This window comes from Neodiprion fabricii, chromosome 5, assembly GCF_021155785.1.
Source record: "Neodiprion fabricii isolate iyNeoFabr1 chromosome 5, iyNeoFabr1.1, whole genome shotgun sequence".
Taxonomy (NCBI): domain Eukaryota; kingdom Metazoa; phylum Arthropoda; class Insecta; order Hymenoptera; family Diprionidae; genus Neodiprion; species Neodiprion fabricii.
This window is the reverse complement of record NC_060243.1, coordinates 30,314,493-30,337,616: the sequence shown is the minus strand read 5'-3', so window position 1 is coordinate 30,337,616 and position 23,124 is coordinate 30,314,493. Positions and strand designations below refer to the sequence as shown.

The window sequence follows — 23,124 nt, the reverse complement described above, 5'->3', positions numbered from 1 at the left end:
ACGCATTACTTTATTTATTTGTAATGGATAACGCATTCATTAAACGTTACTTTTTTATTTGTAATCGAGCACTCATCCATTTCACATCAGGCAGTGTCATGTGTAATTCGAAACTCTGGTCACCTGGTAGGCTTTCGTGGACCCGGGAACGATTCTCGGATCGCAAGATTATTTTCCTCAAAAACAAATTTTCCAGTACAAAAAGTTTTTCCCTCATTTCCGGGACGAATTTTCAATTCAAAATCCTACGGCTTTGGAGCCATGCAGAGTAAGTTTTCACCCATCCGAAATCATTTTTAGTAATTTTATGTAAAAAAATGGGGGTTAACCTCCCCGTCCAGTTTTGGTTTTTCGTTTGAGCACTATTCATTTGACATTATTGTGGTTCTGGAGCAATCTTCCGCACAACTAGAACAACTTGGAGCAACCTCGAAAATATCACTTGTTCAAAAACGGGGGGCTGGTGTGAAAAACGGTTTTTTAAAATTTTTATTTGTTCAATTTTCGGTTTTCCGAACTACTTTTCTGGAGCAATATAGAGCAACTTCGGAGCAGACCAGAGTAACTCTCGAAATTCGAAAATTTTGAAAATGCGGTGCTAACATCCCTTACTTCGCTTTGTCACATTTCTGTGGCGTTACCTCGGATATGCTAAAATCGGTATTCATTCCTGACTCACCCTACTTCCCTACATAATGAGTTGAGGTGGTAAAACAAATGCCTTTGGTTTAGAATTAGAACGACCACGACCTTGACGGACAATCACAAACTAACAATACCAAAATTTTAGGTTCATTTTATACTAATTGCCTATCCTGTCTTTTCCGGTATTCTTAACAGCAGGAAATTCGACATTGTGGCGCATTTAATAACCCTAAAATGATTCAAAAATTTTGGTACACTTAATTTTCGGGTCGAGTAATAAAACGGTTTCGTCTACCTGAAAACCGAACCGATCAACCACTAATATTTCGAGTTTTGAACAAGTGCCGCCCACCAAGGGACGATCGGTTCGACCACGCGGCGTGATTGGTCGTTTGCAACCGGCAAGGGCGGTGTAAAGGTACCTGGGGATTGAATCGTGCCTAAGAAGGGGTGCATTTGCTTGACCAACCACCCCTACCACCACACACTCGATTTGCATAAATTCCGCGAGTTCGCAGTCAGCGATTTCAGTACGAAATTTTCTTTCGGCCTTCGAACAACTTTTCGTACTTGAACAGTTGTAGAGTATTGAGAGTGATTTCGGTTTTGAGATAGTGTTTTGTAGCAATTATCGACTAACATTTTGTGGTGAAGTGAAGCAGTTACATCAGTTCTGTTTCACCATTGCGATTCTTCGAGAAGATACGCCGATCAACTTGCGATTGACGCAGGTGATTAAAAATTTTACTCCGTCTTTCAAGAAATCTGAAACTTGGTGATCGATGATTTTTTTTTTTTTTTCATTTCTTGTTTTAATAAATAAAATTGCCGACTTTGAGGGTCGTACGTAGATCGGTTTAGGGTGGCACGCCGCGTGCACACAGGTATACAAGTATCGGTGATTACTTGCTCATTCTGAAGACGTTCATGGTCGATGACGTGTTCCACTCGTATATACATTACGTACCAAGCCACTCGCTCATAGACACGTCACGCTTGCGTTACGTCATTATAGGAGACTTACAATCGAGTTTAACCGAAACAATCCAATCGTGGCTGTGATACACAGCGATTGGTATGAGCAGGATTTCCGATATGTTCACATTGTTTCAATTTATCGATCATCCTCGTCAATTTGTAACAAATTATCGTAAAATTCGTTGTCTGTAATCATAAAAAGAACGTTATTTTTACACGGTTCGTTATCTGTCAAAGATTTCTTCAGTAATATATTCTCCAAACGAAGCTGAAGCTAGTAGTCAGAGATGATTCTGAAAACTTGATATTTTTCTTCAAAATAAATCGGTCGAGCCGAATGATCAAAATTTTGTCAAACCTTGTGGAAAGGCGATGTAATGTCGGAACGCTTTTTCGATTTTAGGTTATGATATGGAAACTTTTTCAACATTTTCATATGAAATTGGTATCGTCTGAAAGAGCAGCCTTTCGATAACGAAACGTACTTGCATTCATTTGTTCAATCAGCTTGATTTTTTTTTTCTTTTGTGACTAAATTTGAAAAAAATTACAAATTTGAAATTTGCACCAAGGGTGGAAAAAAGTCACTTATGAGACCCTTAAAAATCGGCAAAGAAATCACAAAACAGTTTCGGTTTTCGGTGTTCCAATATTTGAATCACGCTACACGTCAAGATGACGAAGTAATTAACCAAAGTTTAGATTAGTAAGACATGGTGTCCGACTATTGATGACAAAGTAACAAGTCAAGTGAACTTAGTCGTTAGGCTTTGATTTCTAACGTAAGCTTCGTGTGGTGAAATTTTGTGCGAAATACTCTGTCAGAGAATATCGTCTAATTGTGCATTTGTTTTTATTATATTTTTTAATCTTTCTTCAGACTTGACGAGTACCTGCAGAAGCCAAAAAGAGACCGTTAACGAGCCAGGAGGAAACGTGACGGCAAAACGTGGGAAAAATAAAAAACGACGCGAAGTTCAGCAGGAGTTTACACACTCTTGGATGGTTGGAGCATTGAAAGGTCACACCGCGCCTGTCCTGGACATGGATTACTCCAGTAACGGGAAGTTCCTCGCAAGCTGTGCTGAAGGTAATTAAATAACATAAACATTATTATCTTTGTTTGAGAGTAATCGGTCAAGGTTGGATTATCGTCGATCATTACCCGTGTACGTTGTTATTGGTTCCTTGTTGCATTTACGATGAGGAATTTAAAAATCGCTGTAAAACTGAGGCCGGAGGTGAACGAGTAGGTTTTTTTTTTTATTTTATAGGCTCCTTTCATCCGCGGGTATTCCCGTCCATTAAATGAGATAACGACGAAGTTTAGTCATCCCAAGCTTTTCCCGGAAAGTAACGATAATAATTAATTAACGACAGTAAGCGCAAAGATATACTTAAACATTTTGCTATAAACACATGCGTTATGTATTGTTATGCTGCTTTGCCAAAGTCGTTTGTCAACTTTGATGTTATAATAATAATTTGAGGTATTGTTTTGAAGTCTCGGACAGCGTCGTTATTTAATCTTCGAATATAATAATGTCATGTTAGTGTCTTCAATTATTCTCGGTTTCACATTTCGTCTCGTCGATTAATAGACTTTCATTCTTCGTTTTAATGATTCATCGGGAATATCGTGATTTCTTGAAATTGGGATATAACGTCGTGCATGATCATTGGTATTATATCGAAGGGGAATAAAATTATCGAAAGTTTATTGCATCTTTTCGTGAATTAAATTGGCGCGTTACATATGTTGTTTGATTTTTATTTATTTTTCTCGCTTACACGCATCGTTCGAATAATTGTCGAAACTTTCATACGGCGCAAATGAGAAAAACATGCGAATCAGTCATGCAGGGTGGCCACACACCTGTAAAATCTGGAAGACCTGGAAATTTCAGGAGATTTTTAAACTGATCAGGGAAAAAACTGAGAATGACAGTTTTTTATCATAAAACTTGAAAATGTTATGAAATTTGTTTTATTCCAAAAAATTTTCGACCCTCCCGAGCATGATACAATATAACGAAATTTTTTGAAATTCTTTGTACACCGTGAAACTCGACGAGATTTCTTACGCATCATATTATAATATACATCTGCACACGTATAAAGTAATTTTAGAAAGTCAGAACTCACAATGCGTTGTTGGTAACCGCGTATTAATATCTTTGTTTCAAATCTCTGAAATAATAACAAGAATAATAATTACGATTCTTATTATTATTATTTCTCTCGTAAATAAACAAAATCGTTGCGCAATATCGCGTGTGCCGAAACTCGTTATGGGAAATTTTTTCACGCTGCTGATGCTGTTGTCGCTGTTGCTGCACAGTTTCGGAATCTTGAAACATTTCTTTTTCCATGACCCGTTCCTCGGTGTAACTTTGGAGTAATCCAGTAGCGACCCCTCGAGACCGTGACCCGAATTTTTCACGAGCGTTCCGTAATCGGATGAGATCGCCTCTCTTTAAATTGGGCAGATTGAAACGCGGCGGAAATCAGCATTCCTCTAGTCTAGGGTCAATGTCAAGTAAACTGGTACAGCGATAGGCATGGCAGGCATTAGTCACTCACCGTTGCTGAACGGTGAACTATACATACATATGCTGAAATTGATTCCGGAACGCTATAAAAATAATAGACACTTATCCGCGTGTATATATAGGTAACCTATAAGTACTAACGGGAGGCGATTCTTTAATCGATGATACTGTCGGTGAATCCGGGGTGAAAATTTTAACGATCATCGTATTACCATCGTCATCATTGTCGTTATCGTCATCAACGGATTTCGATGACATTTCATACGGGAGATTTCTTTTTTCGTGGCTGATTACTAATCTGGATTCGAGATTTGGAAATTGAAAATGGCGGATCCAACATGGCGGAAAAACATCCCAAAAGTCACTTGGTATTGCCATATTCGATCCGTCATTTTGAATTTCGAATCCGGATTCGTAATCAACAGAGTTGGGATTAAAATTTCAAAAAATTAGGGTATTATGTTTGAATTATTTGGAATCGATTTGGGGGTTGGATAGTCGAAATTAAAAAATGACCGCCGCTCAGTTTTTTTGTCCGCGTTTCTCTTTTACCCCCTTATTCTCTGGTTAAAGACGTGTTTTGGACTTACCATAGAATTATTAAAGACCTGCTGTTCTCACTTTGCGAATTTCTCAATGTTTACGTCTCGTTTAAGCATATATAATAATTTCTTATCATGCTGCTTGGCGTGGCAGATGTTTTTACGGTTTCCTTTTCATTCTGCGTACATGTTCGTCAATGGTTGTTTGTTCCTTGTGTTTGTCCCTGTTTGTTTTTCTTTTCTTTTTGTTCTCTCGGTTTGGACATTTGTTTATCTATTCATTTATTTATCTCTCTGAAAACGTGACTTGAAAACAGCTGTGTCGTGCGCGATCGAGGTTATTCCACGTGGTCGGTCGGATGTGCATGCGACCTCGAATCGATTCGCTTGCCGTGTTTATTGTTTGTTTTATTTTCTTCATTTTTTTTTTTTTTTTGAATTTTTTAAATTATCTTTTGCTTATTCTCTAATTTGCCCCCCCCCCCCCCCCTTCTTCGCCCCACCGTGAAACATCGAAATTAAAATCTCCCTGTCGTGTACAATATTTCTTCAGCCGCACATTTCTGTTGTATAACAATGCTTTGAATACCCGCGTGTACAGGACCGTCAAAAAAAAAAAAAAATTTTGGGAGGGAAGAGGTTTTCTCGCGGCTGTTCCATGTCTCTGTGAAATAAGGAAGCTTAGTTACGCGGTGTGAGGCTTTGATGAGAAAAAAGAAGAAAAGAATTCATAAGACTAAAGAAAAAAATCACTACCATTTTGCATACGCGACGAAATATTAATAGATGCCGGTCGTATGTTATTAAGGTTAAAAATAGACGAAAGGGAAACTTAGTTACGATTACAGGGATACGATGGTAACGTTAAACTCGTATCTTTGTGGTTTTTTTTTTTTTTTTTCATTTTATTCGGTCAACTAATTTTTCCTTCTACTATTATTACCTTATCTTTATATTCATTGATAAATTATTTTTAACCTTTGTGACAACGCGAGTTGTTCTTTTTTTTTTCTTCTTCTACGTACCGCTTCAGTGCTTCGTGCGTTGATATAAATATAATTATACTGATACTACGAATAGACCGACAAATATTATAACAAGAATCGGGAATTCTTGAAATATATTTAGTATAAACATCGAATATATATCAACGGAAGAATTGACACGTGAAATTGTTGAAAAATTTATACGGTGATTCCACCAACAACGTTCTGGTGACTGAAATTATAAACATTGCACAATTTGGGCTTCTTAGAAAAACATCAAACGATGAAAAGGGATTCGTGTTGTATAATACGAAAAGAGTAAAAGCTTCTTAAACTTTGTTTAAAACAACACGCGAGTTGTTTCTTGGTCCGCCAATTTTCACCCACGATGAAACTATACCCAATTAAAATGACAAAGATCTAGGGTTGATCGTGTTGTTGTACATATTTTCAATCGTTTGGTACAGGTATAATAGTACAAAGTACGAAGTACAGCCCAGCCTCAAGCTGCTTATCAGAAACTTACAATACAGATTGTAGACTTATCTGTATATTTAAGTGCTTGTATTTTACCGACCGAGCCACCCGCCCAGATTAAGTAGATATCACGGGTTACCCATCAAACAGAAATCGTTTCAATTGCCGCGTGCTTGATCCAGCTAATGACGCGACGAGGCTTGCGCGACTTTTATTTGTTATACCTATATCTCTGATTTTTATCATTTCATTGCCAGCCAGACAATTGATATAAAACTAAACTTGCCGATTGTGAGATTACCTGAGATATGCTTGTAATCGTACGTCATGGGTTCCCGGATTGGCATGATGTCGAAGTTGGCGATGAAGGAGAAGAGACTGACATTATCTTGAGAGATGTTGTGCATTGCACATACATACGTATCGTACAAGTTAGACGCGCCGTAATATCTCGTTTGTAACGTTGAAAAATCTGGTTCGAAATTATCAGTACCATTATTGTTATCATTACAAAACTTCTTGTTTCTTGGTTTTTGTTCTTTTTCGTTGCGTTTGTTTGTTTTCTTTCTTTATTTTTTCTTTTTTTTTTCTTCTTTTTCTTTCATACGTATGTCTATATATATACATATATCTGAGATACTGGACGAGTTTCGTTGATGGAATAATCGCGATTAGGTACATATAACGTCGTCATATGTCAGAAGTCATACGATCGCGAATGATGCGATATATCTACGTAAATAAATTTTGCAATCATTAAATTATATATTCTCAGTGTCAAATAATTCAGCAAGCTTACGCGTCATCGGTGATTTTTTTTCCCCACATTATCACGTGCAATCATTTCGCATGTATAATTCGTGATCGAAGATCTTACGCAGCAGCTTTCGTATGCATGTACACATCTCTTCCTTTTAATGGCATTCTCATTTCCGAGTAGCAAAATATTTTACGACGAGGATGCGCAAATGTTTTTCGTACGTATTTACATACCTTGGTATACTTTATAAGGGTCACTTTAACCCTGGCCCACGAGATATGTGACCGTCCCGTTTTCGCGACGTTTCATTCCGTTTGGCGTTTGATATAAAATTTGTTGTCGAATGATCGCTGTTGTGAAAGAACTCACAATCTGGCATTGTATGCGAATGTATGTGCAAAATACACAAGGAAGGATAAAAAAAACTTAAAAAAAAAAAAACAAACAAAAAAGATAAAACTTGTACGGACGAAAATTTTAAGTCATTAATTGATTAGACGAGGCGAGAGAACGTCAACGATTATAATTACGTGCGGTGACCAATAGTATTGGAAAATTTTTCTTCTTTTACCTTGAGTAAACTTGATTTTAAACTTGAAATCTTGAAAAAAATACGTATACATAGGACGTTTGTCGAGCCGTCGTGTATATCAGTTTCTTTTAAAGCCTTAGTCGTCATCGCATATTAAATATATTTGCCCAAAACTAAAAGTGACGTTTCGATATATCGAACGACAACGGTTTTTTTTTTATATTCATTTTGACTCCAGGGTCTGCAAGTCTTCTTTCTTGTTACCGTGCGCCGAGTATGAAATCTTTGTTTCGTTGTCTTTTGTCGTCTCTCAGGCCTCCGTATCTCTTTCTCTCGTTATATCTCATCTATCTTTATCTTCATGCGCATTGCGGCATTGTCTAATATGAAAGACTGATGGTTTGTCTGCCGTTGGCAATGAACTCAAGACGACGTGATGAATTTGTATGTAACAATATATATATATACATATGTATATATATTCGTAAAGATAGTTGGTAATGGATTGACCATGAAGAACGTTTGAATTATGTCTATATTCGCAGTCAGCCAAGCACACTTAACCTATTATAATCAAGCGTATGAATATTGACCACGAATTTGTATAACAAGTTACACAAGTTATACCTGAACTGTACGACTATAAAAAGCTCTGCAGTAAGGACATAATAATTCACCATGAGGTGAGAATCTCTGCGATAGTAAGAGCAAAACTGCTTCAGGAAAGAACAGCTTTCAGCTCCTGTGACGATTTTTATTGAATCCCGAAGGCAGTTGGGTCAAGTAGGCATAATTATTATTAATCATTGGTTTGCCGAGAACGTGTATAACATCTGTATCGAAAATCTATCTAAGAACTCGATCTTCGATGATCTAGAAGTTGAAAACGTTGAGGAACTTGAACGTCGCGATCGGTCTGCTTAACGATACATGCCTCGGAATAGTCGCATTGCGTTTTAACGTCATCGTCGAGTGCATCCAGAGTACTGATAACGGGAACAGGAAATCGGCTGTCGGAAAAGGGACGGTGACGGGGAGAAGGAGGAGGAGATCGTTGGTAAGCATCGCGGGTCGAGGTAACGCGGCCGAGTTACGGGAAGAAAACCGTTATTGGATCAAATGAAATCGGGCACAAAGAAGAGAGAGTCGACCGGTCGTCGTCTTCCTCGCGTCGTTTTACACCCGAGTAAACGTCGTCGTCAAAGCCATGTCGAGCGAAGCAAACGGTTTTGCTTGTCGTCCCGTCCACATCGGACAGACAACGTTCATCGTCGCATCTTGCGCTTTACCGACAGGCCAAGAGCCGCTAGTCTATAGAATCGTTGATTACAAGGTTAACAAGGTGGCTGACCTGCAAGTACCGATAAAATGAAAATCATGAGAAGAAGTGCGAGCTTGAATCGAAACGATATAACGAACCGTACCAATCCTTGTTACGTTATATCAGACTCGCGAGCGGTCGTCAGTTTATACAGTTATTCAGAGACACGAGTTACGTGCCAGACCAAGAAAGATGTTGTACAGACCTAATAGATGTGACGTAATAAAATTTAGGGTCGTTTAACAACGGTGAACGAGAAGGGAGGGAAGGTAAAAGCATCACGTTCCCAATTATGTGAAGTCCGGGGTATAATAACACCGGTACGAACCATCAGCTTATACATATATACAGTACCATAACGAGATCGTTAGAGATTGAAAGTCCTTAAAAGGATCCGGTAACGTGGCACTCATCAAGCAAGCTTATTTATATCATGGATGGAGTATAGGTACAACTATCGCGGTGTGGGACATCGATGCGGGAGTCCTGTGCAGTTCCCATTATTAAACGTTGAGCATTAGTGTAGATACTCGGTGTTAGGTCGGCAGTAGATAGAAAGAGCTCAGCACGTGCTCATTCAGAACCGAGAAGCAGAACTCCGAAGGCCGTTACCGTATCGCCACGCGAACCTATCGGATCTCTCGAGCCTTCCATCTGCACCGATGGAACGGGCGAACGGTGCGGAACTATAAGGTGCCTACAGAACACCGACCTGACTGGACTGGTTGCGGTTACCCCCAGATACATGTTCTGAACTTGAACTTGCTCTCACCTCAGGCCGACATCCAGGGACAAAAGAGCGGCGACTACAAGCCCATTATATCAATCAGATTATAGTTAGTACCAAGAATTATAGACACTATGACATCATTTTCTTCCATTATGATCCCGGCGGTACATGCGATTGTTCTGGGATTTAGTCTCCTCTCAATATGAGATCATTCGGATCGTTCGATAGTATCTGCGAAGTGTTTGTTTGTTTCCTTTGCGGTGAGGCGGCTAAAGTCTTCACACGATGCATGCTTCGCGGTAATTATACTCAGTCGTTGGTACAGAATCATTCTTCTATGTCTGCGGGATACATACATACGTACGTGAGAAATGTCGAGGAGTAGGAGGAGGAGGTTGGTGATGCTGGTCTTATTCGCCTACCCGTGATGGGATCTAGGAAATTGACAAAAAAATTTCCTTTTCAAGTCTCAAGGATTCGCGAACGGAATCACCTACGTGACTTGCATGACTCTTAACCACTCAGCTGAATCAGTTGAATTTTATTTACATAAGTATGGGTATGAGGTATACGCGTTTACTTCGTGAATCGCGGAGGCCGGCACCGAACGGTTTCGTAAGAACCGATTTTTCGAGGCTGTATGATCGCTTGTCGTATCAGAGACCGTCAAAGGCGATGCAGGTAACCTTGACTATATTGAGGAGTGAAAATTGCTCGGTACACCTGCAGATCGTCAGTGCCGCGATCGCTCAGCGTATCTTTGGAAATTGACTGATTGTCACTTATGTGCGAAAATTATAATGCCTGTACGTCTCCGGGTAAAACGTATCCTTATATTTCACCATATATGTACAAAGTGTGTACCTGTAACAAGTGTCATACGATCATCGATGTGTCGATTCACTAACTACTCTGCAAATCTTGCGAACGGGGCAGGAGGCCTTTGGTCACGCTAGATGTGTTCCAAGTTGGCTCCTTTTCCCGGGACGAGTGGCAACAATGATTTCGTAATTATGTAACGGTATTGAGGGACTACCAGTTTACCGAGAAATAAAACTACCGTTACGTTTGTAAGCCTTACAGACGAATGGGTTGAAATTTTATCAAAAGTATTTTTTTACTACCGTTACCGCTGCCGCCATATTTTTTCATGAATTTTACTACTCGGTTTTGGTGTTACGGAACTTGAACACGTTTCGAAGAGACGGTAAAATAGGATGAAACCAAACGATTCATTGGAGGTCATTTCCAAAATTCATACTAACTTCTTTTGCAGAATCGTTGCAATCGTTGTCATCGATGTGTGCTGCGGGTATTTTATTGCGAAGGTTACAGCGGATGACTGGGCACGCGGTGACAAATTTGAGATCAAACGTAACCTTCAACCTTTTTCTTCTTACTTCTGGGGGTGACCTCCTTTTGAAGGCAACCTCTATACCCGTCCACCTGAACGCTCGTGCCGTCGATAACGGATGACCGGTCCGTTGGTCATGAACAGAAAGGGTTCAAACCGTGATACGAAAAGGCGTGACTGGAAGGTTCATTGAATTAATGAACCGTTCTTCATTGCCTGGCTCGTCACTGATTCGCTAGAGCAGCTGATGATCGTTTCGTTATACCAACAGTAATTTCGATCCGATTGAAAGCGTATCTAGGTAAGATATCGATAATTTCCTTTCGCAACGATTTGTTTTTCTACCCTGTTTCATTTGTACAAGTATATCATGTACGTGTGCAGTAGTTCAGACGCGTCTTGATGTGTAATTGTGAACCGGTTATCGCCGGGAGTTTTTACAACTCCATTTGATGGATGGATGGATGGATCAATGCAGGCTGCAAGAATTCTTCTAACAATTCATACGACGAATCTATGTCATCACTTCAATCGCTTCGGTCCAAAGATCCTCGTGTTAATATCGGTCTTTCCTTTCGATCTTTGTCAAACGAGTAACGTAACGGGTTTTGAATCGATGATTTTGTGTAAAAGTTTCGAACTGTCCACTCTGTTGAGGTCGGTGAACCAACTACACACTGATTCCTGCACGGGCGAGATCATCGGCCTCAGCCTAGCACGATCGAATTCCAATCTAATCCTAAATCATTTGGTGTTATAAGTACTTTTGAGGAAAGGCTGTGCCGAGGATTGGCCCGTGGATTCACATGGTTCACTGTGCGCGGCATCATTGGAAACAGTAATTCTTCTCCGGGGATCAAGGAAGTCTTGACGGACATTATTTCATCATTTTACGGGGGTTAATTATCTTTTCATTATACATACGACACCAGTCTGCAGATTTCTTGGCTACGGGCGACATTGACTTCAATCTTGTGCCAGTACAGCCTTAATCTAATGATTCTTATAAATATAGTCAGCGATGTCAGCCGAAATGATCTACACCGACTAGTACATTCTCTTCGATTATAATACACCGCGCTGATCGCGAATCTGATCGTCTCTCCGATGGTCGATCTTTTTTTCTCTTCATTCTTTAATTCTTTTTTTTTTTTTTTCATTTTGTCTTTCGCGCGCGCCACGCAGATTCGGGATCGATTTAATTCGACAGGATATTGCCATGCTAGACGGGAGATTACCAGATGCAAAGGTTCATGGACGAAAACCAGAGTTCGTTGACTGAACGTCTGAGAGGAGAATGTTTTGGTGGATGGATGCTGTACGGGAGTAGGCAGACCGAATTCTCACAATTTTTGCAATTTTTCGACTAGCGTTGACGATCTGCAGGCGTAGCATCTGACAGTTGAAAATTTGCTTTATTGTCCCTATACTCATACGAGGCAGAGCCGGCATTGATTACTCTCGAATTCGGGCATGTCGTTCCAGATTTCTTGTACAAGTCAACATACAGCCGGAAATTGTTAACGTCATGATTCCTGTAATTGTCCACTTTCACTGGAACGGGTTACATTCATATGCCGCCGTACACTTTCTTAAAACTTTTTTCTCTCTTACTTCCGGACCAATGATCGTTTGGATAGTGACATCTTACAAATGCAGTGGAAACTTTCTCAGACGTTTGTTGATTCACGCAAAATATGCGGATATAGTGCTAAAATTCGAGAATACAAACAGTACCGATGATTTTTTCATCTTTTTTTTTGTCTTCTCATTAATCATTATGTACGTAACTTCGGTACACACTTATCACAGGTATTGATTGAAACGTCCCTTGTCTCGTATATCGATGAGAAGTGACAAGGCGTTATATGAAGATTGAACAAGAGTATATTCGAAATGGATGAGTGAAACGACGATCGCTTTCTTTTATGATTTTAATAACACGCAGTATATACGTATTGGTCGAGTGGCCTGTCCTACTCGTGAACAAATATAATGACGGTTGAGATTTCTAATAGAAAAACGATGATAGTCGGCAGTTCGTTGCGTGCAACAAGCGGGTTTATAGAGTTAAACTTGCATGCAGGTACATTGCCTGTAATGGTGTGTGGTGTGTATTTCTGTAATTAATACCCATATCGTTTCACCGTTCATTAATCTTGACTGCACTAATAGGTGTTCGTCAATCGATCTATAGTGTCTGTAGTAAAATACGTTCACTCCGCGTGCCTAGATCTGTACAATCCCTTGACATATGTTGAACGATGATAATGATTAGCTTAGAAAAAAGAAAACAAAAAAAAAAAAACACAATCTATAGGATGTATAATAGTGGTATACGGTTAGAGGCGGGTTTAACACTATTATAAAAAGCCAGCGAATACTGACGAATATATATTTTGTGTGTGACATAAAGATTGCGAGTTCGACCCGGAAGAACTGGACCGTGGCGTCGACAACAGGAAGGAAGGGGTCCGCATCATCAACGGCGAGTCTCGATCGGAGTGCAGCGGATCTTTACCCGCATCATCGAGAAGTATAACCGGAGACGGTGATGTCGCATCGGCAACGCCGGTTCAACGAAACCGGAAGGTCCTGAGCCGTCGACAGAGGAAAAATCGAACTAAAACGCCACGAGACGCAGGAGTGGCCTCTACGATCGCCTCGAGCAGCAGCAGCAACAACAGCAACAGCAGCAGCAGCAGCAGTAGCAGCGGTAGCAGCAGCGGCGGTGAAACTTCTAGCGGAAGTCCAAACAACACGCCTCCGGGGGTCCGGAGAAATCGTTCGTCGAGCGCGACTGGCGCTGGCGACGCTAGCGGCGGTGGTGCTGCAGGCGGTGGTAGAAACGGGAACTGCGCCTTGGGGAAAAACCGAAAGTCCCAAACCGCCCAAGCCGAGGATCGTCACAACGCCAGCAAACTCTACGAGAAGCTTAACATCAGCAACGCGGAACTTGAGGCCCTTTTACGGCACTATGTGGTCCCATGTGATCAGCTCATCGCCATGGGCTATCCGATGGAGGGAGCCGCCTGCCCTGGTCGTGCTATCATATTTAAAGATGAAATCAGCTACCGGGCTCCGGTGAACCTCGACGTCAACGCTCGTGAATTTGTGCCAGCCCGCGGTAAGACCTACAGTGAGATCACCGCTTCATGGACTGCGGAGAGGGCCGACAGGTCGGAACGCAGTGAGGACAGCGGACATTGCAGTGCCAGCTCAATCGAAAGCTCGGATGTAGAACCTGAAAGCTCGGACTGCAGTGACAAAGCATCGGATATTGCGGACGGTGGTTTGCCGCTGGGCAATTCGTCCTCGTCGGCCTCGTCCTCGTCCTCGGACATAACTGCCATTGGGTTGGAACGGACCTGCGCCAGATGCTACAAGGGCTTCCAGGTGAGCTGGGATACTGGGGAGTACCTGAGCACCGAGGGGTGCGTATACCACTGGGGGAAGTTGCGTAATCGCAAATGGGGATGCTGCGACGCAGGGGAATACGCCGGAGGATGTACTTCGGCCAAGCTTCATGTCTGGACGGGGCTTACCCCGGGCATAAATGGACCCATTTGCGGTTATGTCCGCACGAAACCTAGAAAGACGCCACCGCAAGATAGATGTTATGGTGTATATGCATTGGACTGCGAAATGTGTTTCACGAGGAACGGTCTAGAACTCGCTAAGGTCACCGTCGTCGCGATCGACGGTAGACTCGTCTACGATGCCCTAGTCAGACCTGATGCAGAAGTTATCGACTACAACACTAGGTTTAGTGGTATAACGGCCAAAGATTTAGAATGCTCACCAAAGTCTCTTCGCGATGTGCAGAGTGACATAATGGGGTTCGTTAACGCGGATACCGTGCTCATTGGACACGGCCTTGAAAATGATCTTCGAGCCCTGAGGATATTTCACTTTACTTGCATTGACACCGGTGTTGCGTTTCCGCATCAATTTGGGCTACCCTTTCGACGCAGTCTTAAATCGCTAGCTAGGGCTTTACTTAAACGAGATATTCAAACCGGGCATCATGACTCGGCAGAGGACGCTAGGACAGCCGCCGAACTAATGCTGTGGCGGCTACGACGTGATCTATCCGATTGCCTAATCTCTCGATAACTTAAAGTATATCTTACTTCTACGGTGCCCGTCGTCCTACAGTGCGGACATAGATAGAATGGGGAATACGTTAATTTATTTTTACTTTTCCTTATAAATGATGAATTTTTTTTACGTTTTTTTTTGTTTTTTATTTTTCATTTCGACTGCCCTTGAAAAACTGGGATAGCTATTATATACAATTACTGTGATACCTACACCCCATCACCATCCCCCATTATATCCTCATCATCCGTTGTATTTGTATGCTAGAACGCGATATACTTGATATTATAATTTACAAAGAGGAAACCATGAAACTTTTCCTCTTTGCATAGCATAATACCTTTCTTCTCGAGTGTATTTGTACAACAAGATAGATATGTGCAATACGCATATGTGCGTGGTATATATTACATGTATGCATAATTACGTGCGGAGGAACAGCCCATGAGTCGAAGAAAAAAAACAACATTGTAACGAAATAAAAATAAACATTGAAATTTGGTACTTTATAGCAGACGTTTCTGAAGTTTTTTTTTAAATTCCTCGAAACAATTTTACGTCACAAGCTCTTCGATATTCTGCACTTGAATTTCGACGTAAAATCTGTTTCGATATTGTATATATTAACATAATTGTATACGATGGAGTTCATACGCAGATGTACAGCTATTAAAGTCTTCCACAAAATAATACGAGATTTCTAAACAGGTTTTCTCCGTCATACTATTTCGAGTAAATCATTAAATTGATTGCTGTTGTTTTTTTTTCTTCGATTCGTTTCGATGGAATTTTGTATGCAGTTGGTGTACAAAACGATATACGTGTACAAATATACATATACAACGGAATTATAATCATTTACGAAGAAATTCTCGTGTAATTGACTTACTTTACCCTGAAATTTAAATCTGAGCAATATCCTCAAATTGGAGGTATACGTGCAGTAAAATCCCGCGCTTAAATGCGTGGGCGCATATATTCTTGATTATCGTTCGGCGTCATTCCTTCATTAGCACAATCATCGTCGCCGTCACCGTCATCGTATCATCGTATCATATCGTTTTATTTATTGAAGTGACCTTTTGCCATTTCTTAACACTATACCCGTGTAATCTAATCGCGACACTGCCCCCACATTTTTTACCTCTCTCCATTTTCCTCTCCCCGATCCGTTCGGTGGTTCGCATTATCCCTCCTCGCTACATACACGATGCACATAATAGGTATGCACACCTACATTCGTAGAATCTAGACTTTCTTAGATACACGTATCGCACGAGGGGAGAATAAATTGAGAAGGAGACGAAGGAGAGGGAGAGAGGGAGTTACAGAGAGTTTAGGATGATGGATCAGGAGACTCGAGATTCGGTAGTTTAAATTCAATCTTAGTTTTGTTTTTTGTTTTTTTTTTGTTTTTTTTTTTTTTTTGTTTTTGGGCTACCGAATTGCCCCGCCGAATTCGAGCCATGTATATGATACATACGTAGTAAACACTGAATCTCAATACGTAATATTATTATTATACACCTTGCGTAACCCATTTTGAAATCGATGTTTAATTTATATGATTATTACTATTATATTAGACTTATATATACTTATATATACTTATACATGAACGTGTGATTCCTATATACGATATTCTATATATCAAGTCTCTTTAAGCACATTATTGTTACTATTACTATTATTATTATTATTATTATTATTATTATTATTATTATTATTATTATTATTATTATTATTATTATTATTAAGATTATCATTATTATAATTATGCCTTTGTTACGTTCGTGATATACATACACGCATACATGTTTTGCGGGACCTTCTGTCCAAATTTTCCTCACATTAAATACGACGGAAGATGAAAAGTACAGAAAACGGAAAAAAAACAGAAAGAAAGTGAACAGCTGAGAGAAAAAAATAAACTGACGAAAATCTATAATTGAATTGTAAAAAGGTAATAAGGTACTTAAGTTTATCCCCCCTACCTAGTACCTGCAGCTCCACATCACCGTGGATGTGTATAGTGGTTATATTTTACTCTTAATTTTTAATTTAACTTGATTGTAACAACATTGACCGTGATTATTATTACCATAGTTATTATTGCTATTTATAGGATTAAATTTTCCTCTTTTTTTTTTCAATTTGCAAATTTACAAGTACGTCAACACAATTTTACCACTCACGTTGTCGTCGTCGTCATCGTAACGATCATCATTCGTGGGTAGTAGATTGATATTAGTATATATAGTTATAGATAAAATAAGTATCATTTATACATATTTACATTTACGCACGACCATTCGTAAGGTGGTATTCTTTTGGTACCTGAGCGTTTGGTGCGGTAGGTAAGGAAGGCATACATATGTAATATATTATGTAATATATGCATATACAATACATTGTGTGTATAGTTGTGTGTATGTAACAATCAGCGAAACCTCGAGATATACTTTATACGTATAACTATACATACGTATAAACGCTGGGAAGTAATAGTCATAATTATTTTTATCGTAACATTATAATATTGCACACTATCATTATTTATAACTTACGCAAGAGGTGTATGAATATGAAATATTTGTGAAAATATCAACGTACGTAGGTATTTACGTTCTCGGCAACGTGACGATGACGTCGCATATTGTGTACATATATTAAAGTGAGATATGATCGCACATAACGTAGACGAATATACATATATGCGTGTGTATACATATATAGAGGCGAAAAGGGCTTAGAATGGTTAGGGGGGATAAATCGAAATGTTTGAAGGAACAATTTGAATGAAAATATAGAAAGTAACGATCACCGGTTGTGTACAGCTACTACCGCATACATACATACATACTTGCACACATACCGCGCGACGGGAAAGTAAACTACGAGAGTCGCGTCGTCGTCGTGGCGAAAGATAGTGACCGTGTTAGATCGGGAGATAAGTGGAAAAAGAAAAGATGTTCGAAGAAAAAAAAAATATATATGTAATTATAATGTAAAAAAAAAAAAAGAAAAGTAGTACAAAAACAAAGAGAGAAGGAAAGAAACGAAAGGGAAAGAAACAAAACGATAGAGCAAACACAGTTGGCGAACCATACTCCGAAAACTCGGCAAGTTCTTTTTTACCGGTTTAGAGCTATACACGTTACAACCATTAATGTGTTCTTGATGTGTACAGTCATATTTTTCGCTACACGACCCCGTTTCCAGGTTGATTCTCATGTCACGACTTGTGTGAGTATTTTTATATCTTGAAATTTTATTTATTTATTTTTGTTTTTTCTCCATCTCGTTTTCAATTTACATCGTTTCTCTTCGTGTTTGTTCCCTTCAATTTTTCTTACCGCACGTTGTTCCTATTTTGCCAAGTGCCAATATTATTAAACATCGAATCGTGACCCAATTTGCGTAGTTCGAGCGTTTCGGTTCGTCAGGTTTTTCTTAATACGTATTTCTTGATATTTTCTACCTTTTCTTGACTACGTTTTGTAAAACTTTTTACCACGATGTGTGTATATGTATATATATATATAAGCAATAATCTTTCATATAAGCAAGTACACGTTCACAGCAATATTCAAAATTGTAAATACTATGATTTATTATGGATCGTTCCACGCACACATGTATCGTATTACCTACTTTTGAACACGCTTCCGTAGGTATACACTATCGGTATATAATGCGTGCACAACACGGTTATGGTATTTTTGTAACTCGTGGGAAATTTCTGTCAGTGAATACGTCGATGCTTTGTAACAATTATAAGTATTTGTAAACGTGTGGGGTTTTGATAGAATGTGCTCCACGGTATTTTTTTATCCGTGATTGTAAAGAAATTAAAAAGAAACAAACAAAAGCACAAACAAAGTAATAATAATAATAATAATAATAATAATAATAATAATAAAAAAGAAAAAAATCGAACGAAAAAATGGGTGAAACAAATATCGGAAACTTTAGACACTCGATTTCGCCTTGTTTTAAATTGCTGAACAAAAGTTCCACCGAGTCCTAAAAATATTTGAAATAAATACCCGCCTGCACCTCGTTTATCGAGCATGTGACATATATTATAGTGCATACATTGTACAGCATAACAGTACGTATGTAATAATGCCTACGAATATCACTGTTACCTTTTTTTCAATGTCGAAAAGCAATTATACATACGCATACGTATGTACCGTAAAGAACGGATTATCTTTAAACTGTTTACAGAAAAGCAATACGTTGTGCCTGTCTGAGTAAAATTAGGCATAAATAACGATACACATCATCAGACTTTCAGACACAATTACATAGTATATATATACGTAATATATATATTACGTAAGTAGGTAATATATGTCATACACTGATTTAGATGTACGTGTACAAGTCGCACGTGTAAAATATAATGAACATAATTTGTGCGGTGTAAACAATGAAAATATAACGTTATCGCGTAACGTGTATAATATATAACGATATCGAAAGCAAAAATATATATATAATCTAGGTACCTCGGTAGGTACGCACACGTATAGGTGAATACATACATCCATACATACTCTCGCGTACGTAGATTGATAGGAATTACTCTAGTTTCGACTATATCTAGTGCCTAGGCTATTTTATCGATTTTATGCCTTGTTACCGTTGAACATATTATACCCGTATTCGCTCGGCAATTATACCGAGTGCCGTCGTCGTCGAGTATAAATTGCTGAAGGTTTCTTACTCACGTCAAAATGTGTAGCGTGCCGACGCTATATAAATAAATTTTTTACGCAATATACATATATATGTATATCTTTATTGTTAAACCTTATTCATTGATGCCCCTTCCCTTCTCCCTATCCTCATCTCCGTTCCGGTTTCTCAATTACTAAAAAAAATAGCATTAACGTAATAATATTAATAATAACAACGGTTGTCCTTAACGGGCTCGTATTTAATAACAAAAATATTTTATTCTCTTACTCTTAATCTTACATCATCTTGAAACAACAAAACAAAGCCCCCGAAGATGGCACAAGGCTTTTTGTGCTTTAATACTTGGGTAATTGGCGCTAGACGATCAGCTGATCACTCGACTCGCCGCCATATTGTCTGTGCACAGCGGTTCTCCGACGGCCTCGCGCATGTCAAAAGCGGAAGGTGTTTCCGCAACCGATTACCACCTGAGCGATCGCGACTTGTGTACATATAACGTACTTTACACGTCTGAATTTGCCTGTATATTCGCTACGGCGAAAATAGGGACAGGGTTGCAAATAATTGTAAAAATCGCTCACGTATAGACTATTAAGGCTTTTCCGTTCGTTGTCGACGGAGGTAATAAGGTTCGTTTCCTGCACGTTGCGCGAGCAGCAACGCGGGTGTCTCTCACGTCCAAGCATTAGAACTCTAACGATAAAAAGCGGTAATTAATATTGCCAAGGCGCACCTCGAAGCCTTTTCTCATTCGCCAGGACGCAACGTCGAGGTCGTCGCTGCTGCTCGCTGTGTACTCGATACAATCATAAAGATAGGTCTCTTTTTTATTTAGTATTATCATTATTATTCTTCGCCGTTCCATATTCAAATCTTCTATACACATGTGTAGAGAATACACCGCGTCGTCGTACCTGTTGAAACTTTAGTCCATCGTAGCTTGTTTGCTCAGAACGTGAGAAAAATAACGACAACAACTATATATATAATGAAGAAGAAAAAAGAAAAGCATCATAAACGGTGGACCATCGGCTAAACGGTAAAATCAAATATGCATGAAATCAGTAAACATTAACTTTCTACCAGGTACTGAAAAAAAAAACAAAGTGAAAATAAAAATGTCACTTCGCGGTTCTTTACGAACAGCTCAAGTTATTTCCTTTGCATTCGCATATTACATTTGCCTACAGGTACATATATATATATATATTACACGTATTCGTACATAGATATATCAGTGCACGAGTTTCACCACGGTTGACCGGATATTAAATCGACTGTCTTTTTATGAAGTATAATAATTATCTGGGTTAGTTGAGCTACAAAAATAATGTAACGAAGAAATAAAAATGTACGTATATGTATACATATACTAGATCAGTTTTTTTTCTTCCTGCAATATTATCATCGCATAATCCTTAAGTACAGCGTTCAACATGTCGTATGTTTCTTTTTTCTTTTTTGCTCAACTTTGACCAAGCTACGTGCAGGATGATAATCACAACGAGTGACGAGTGATCGTTGAAACGGGACCACCGAGAACAACCGGAATAAAGATTCGCGGAGAAAATTTCATCTCTTTTTGCCAGTCAACTACTTTCTTATCCCACACATGCTCAGTTTTATCCTCATAGGTGTGCTGAGCTCGCGTTTTCTCGCAGACGCGTTGGGGGCGTATATTATACGGCCGTGTTCGCCACGAAGGCTTTCTCTTCGCACTTCGTGCTCGGCAAAGTCACCTTTCTGCCTCGGAAACGTGAATCATACGTCAGAATCCCGCCGTTAAAAATCTGTTCCATTTACTCCCCTTCGTGGGATATTCATATCCTCGGAAATCATTTGCATGTATCTTTCTGGAGAACGATTCGAAAAAGGGGTCAAGAATAATTGAATCTCAGATTGAAATATGTAAGAATGTCGTAAACCTAACTTGAGACGGATATAACGATAACGTAAAAATGACGTATCTTCAGTCCAACAGATTCATAATATAATTAAAAATAAAAAAAAAAAAAAAAAAACTTAACGTACGGCATCACATTTAATCTAGCCGATCGAATCGAAAGAATTACTTCGGTTGCGTTTAATTCTCTGGTAATAAATAACTGACTGATCATTACAAAAAGAAGGTTAACAGCCTACAGATAAAACAAGTAACAAATACCTACTGACAGGAATCTATTGACATATATTTATTTTCAACCGTCGTCGTATATTTATTATACGTGTATACACGTGACCGTCGCTGTTTACGTCTCTTAGTCTCAACGTTGTATTTATTCGCTATCCTTTTTCTTTCTGTTTTCATCTTCGTAGTCATCTTTGCGAATGAAAATAACAGATTCCTTCGGCGAGGTTGGCTCCGATTTTATGCAAAGAAACAGAATAGGTACAATTTTATGAATGGTGTGATAAGGTGTGTTCAAGGATGATGCCGGCGCTGAGCGATCACGTGAATTCCGAGCATTTTATTCCGCATAAGCCGAGCACTGTTTTGCCTTCTATGGCAACAGATAACGCTCATCGTCTTCTAACGTCACAGCTGCTTACAAAGCAACCCCCCCCCCCCCCCCCCCCGTCTCCTTCTCAGCGCGGTTTGAACAACAGTTTTGCGGTTGCGGTCGCTACTGCGTTTATTTATACCCATTATGCACGTCAAATCGGTTATACGTAGGAACGTAACCACTGTTATTTATTCGAAGCCACTGTTTACGCGAGAACGAAATTCACTACTTTGAGAATGAAAATTCTAGCTCAGGAATTGCCGTTAACCTATACCCCGAATGTCGTTTAGAATTTATTTTTGTCACCTTCGGTGCGGTTGCTTATGTCGCCTGTGCAGTGACAACGGTGGCTTATTTTAGAATCGGTCATCTGCAGCGGTACAACATCGCAAGTGATCGGATCTTATCGGTCAATAATAAAATATTCGCTCGTCGATTCGCAAATATGCACAATACCTCCGTGAATTTTAACAACGCATATATTTGATAAATTTTGGACGAGAATAGAAATGATCGAACGGTTGTTATTATATCGTAACACGCGGGAAGTTGTAGAATGTGACAACGACGAACGATCAACAAGCGATACTTATTTTTACGACGGACGAATTACCGACTGTGCAGGGAAAATTCGAAAATTGAATATCGTTTCTTGCTTCTTCTTCGCAGGTCACGTGGGTGATGAACGATGTAAGCCATTCGCTGATACGCGTGAAACATATTCCATGGTTTACCTAACAATAATTACATGTGCTTGACCATTGTGTAACACGTGGTACACGAGTTATTGAAAGTTCCTCCCGAGACATTGTCGCGTTTGAGTAGTCACTCATAGTCGCTGATGCAACACGGGCTTCAATAGAATATGTTGTGTGACAAGGGACGAAAGTTGGCAATTGTGACGAGTTTGATTACCGCCCTCGCTTCGTTAA

At 39.4% G+C, this 23,124-nt stretch overlaps 2 protein-coding genes across 3 annotated transcripts in view; both read left to right on the top strand.

Moving 5' to 3' along the window:
* Positions 1–18,005, top strand: part of LOC124181933 — a 28,215-nt gene extending 10,210 nt beyond the window's left edge. For both annotated transcript variants that reach the window (XM_046568660.1, XM_046568661.1), the window contains exons 2-3: positions 2,504–2,713; positions 13,294–18,005. In XM_046568660.1, the coding sequence (XP_046424616.1) occupies positions 2,504–2,713; positions 13,294–14,993 (1,910 nt within the window). In that variant the 3' untranslated portion in view covers positions 14,994–18,005. The remainder of the gene's footprint in view (positions 1–2,503; positions 2,714–13,293) is intronic.
* Positions 1–23,124, top strand: part of LOC124181935 (transducin beta-like protein 2) — a 51,965-nt gene that overhangs the window by 18,224 nt on the left and 10,617 nt on the right. The gene's annotated exons all lie outside the window — the stretch shown is intronic.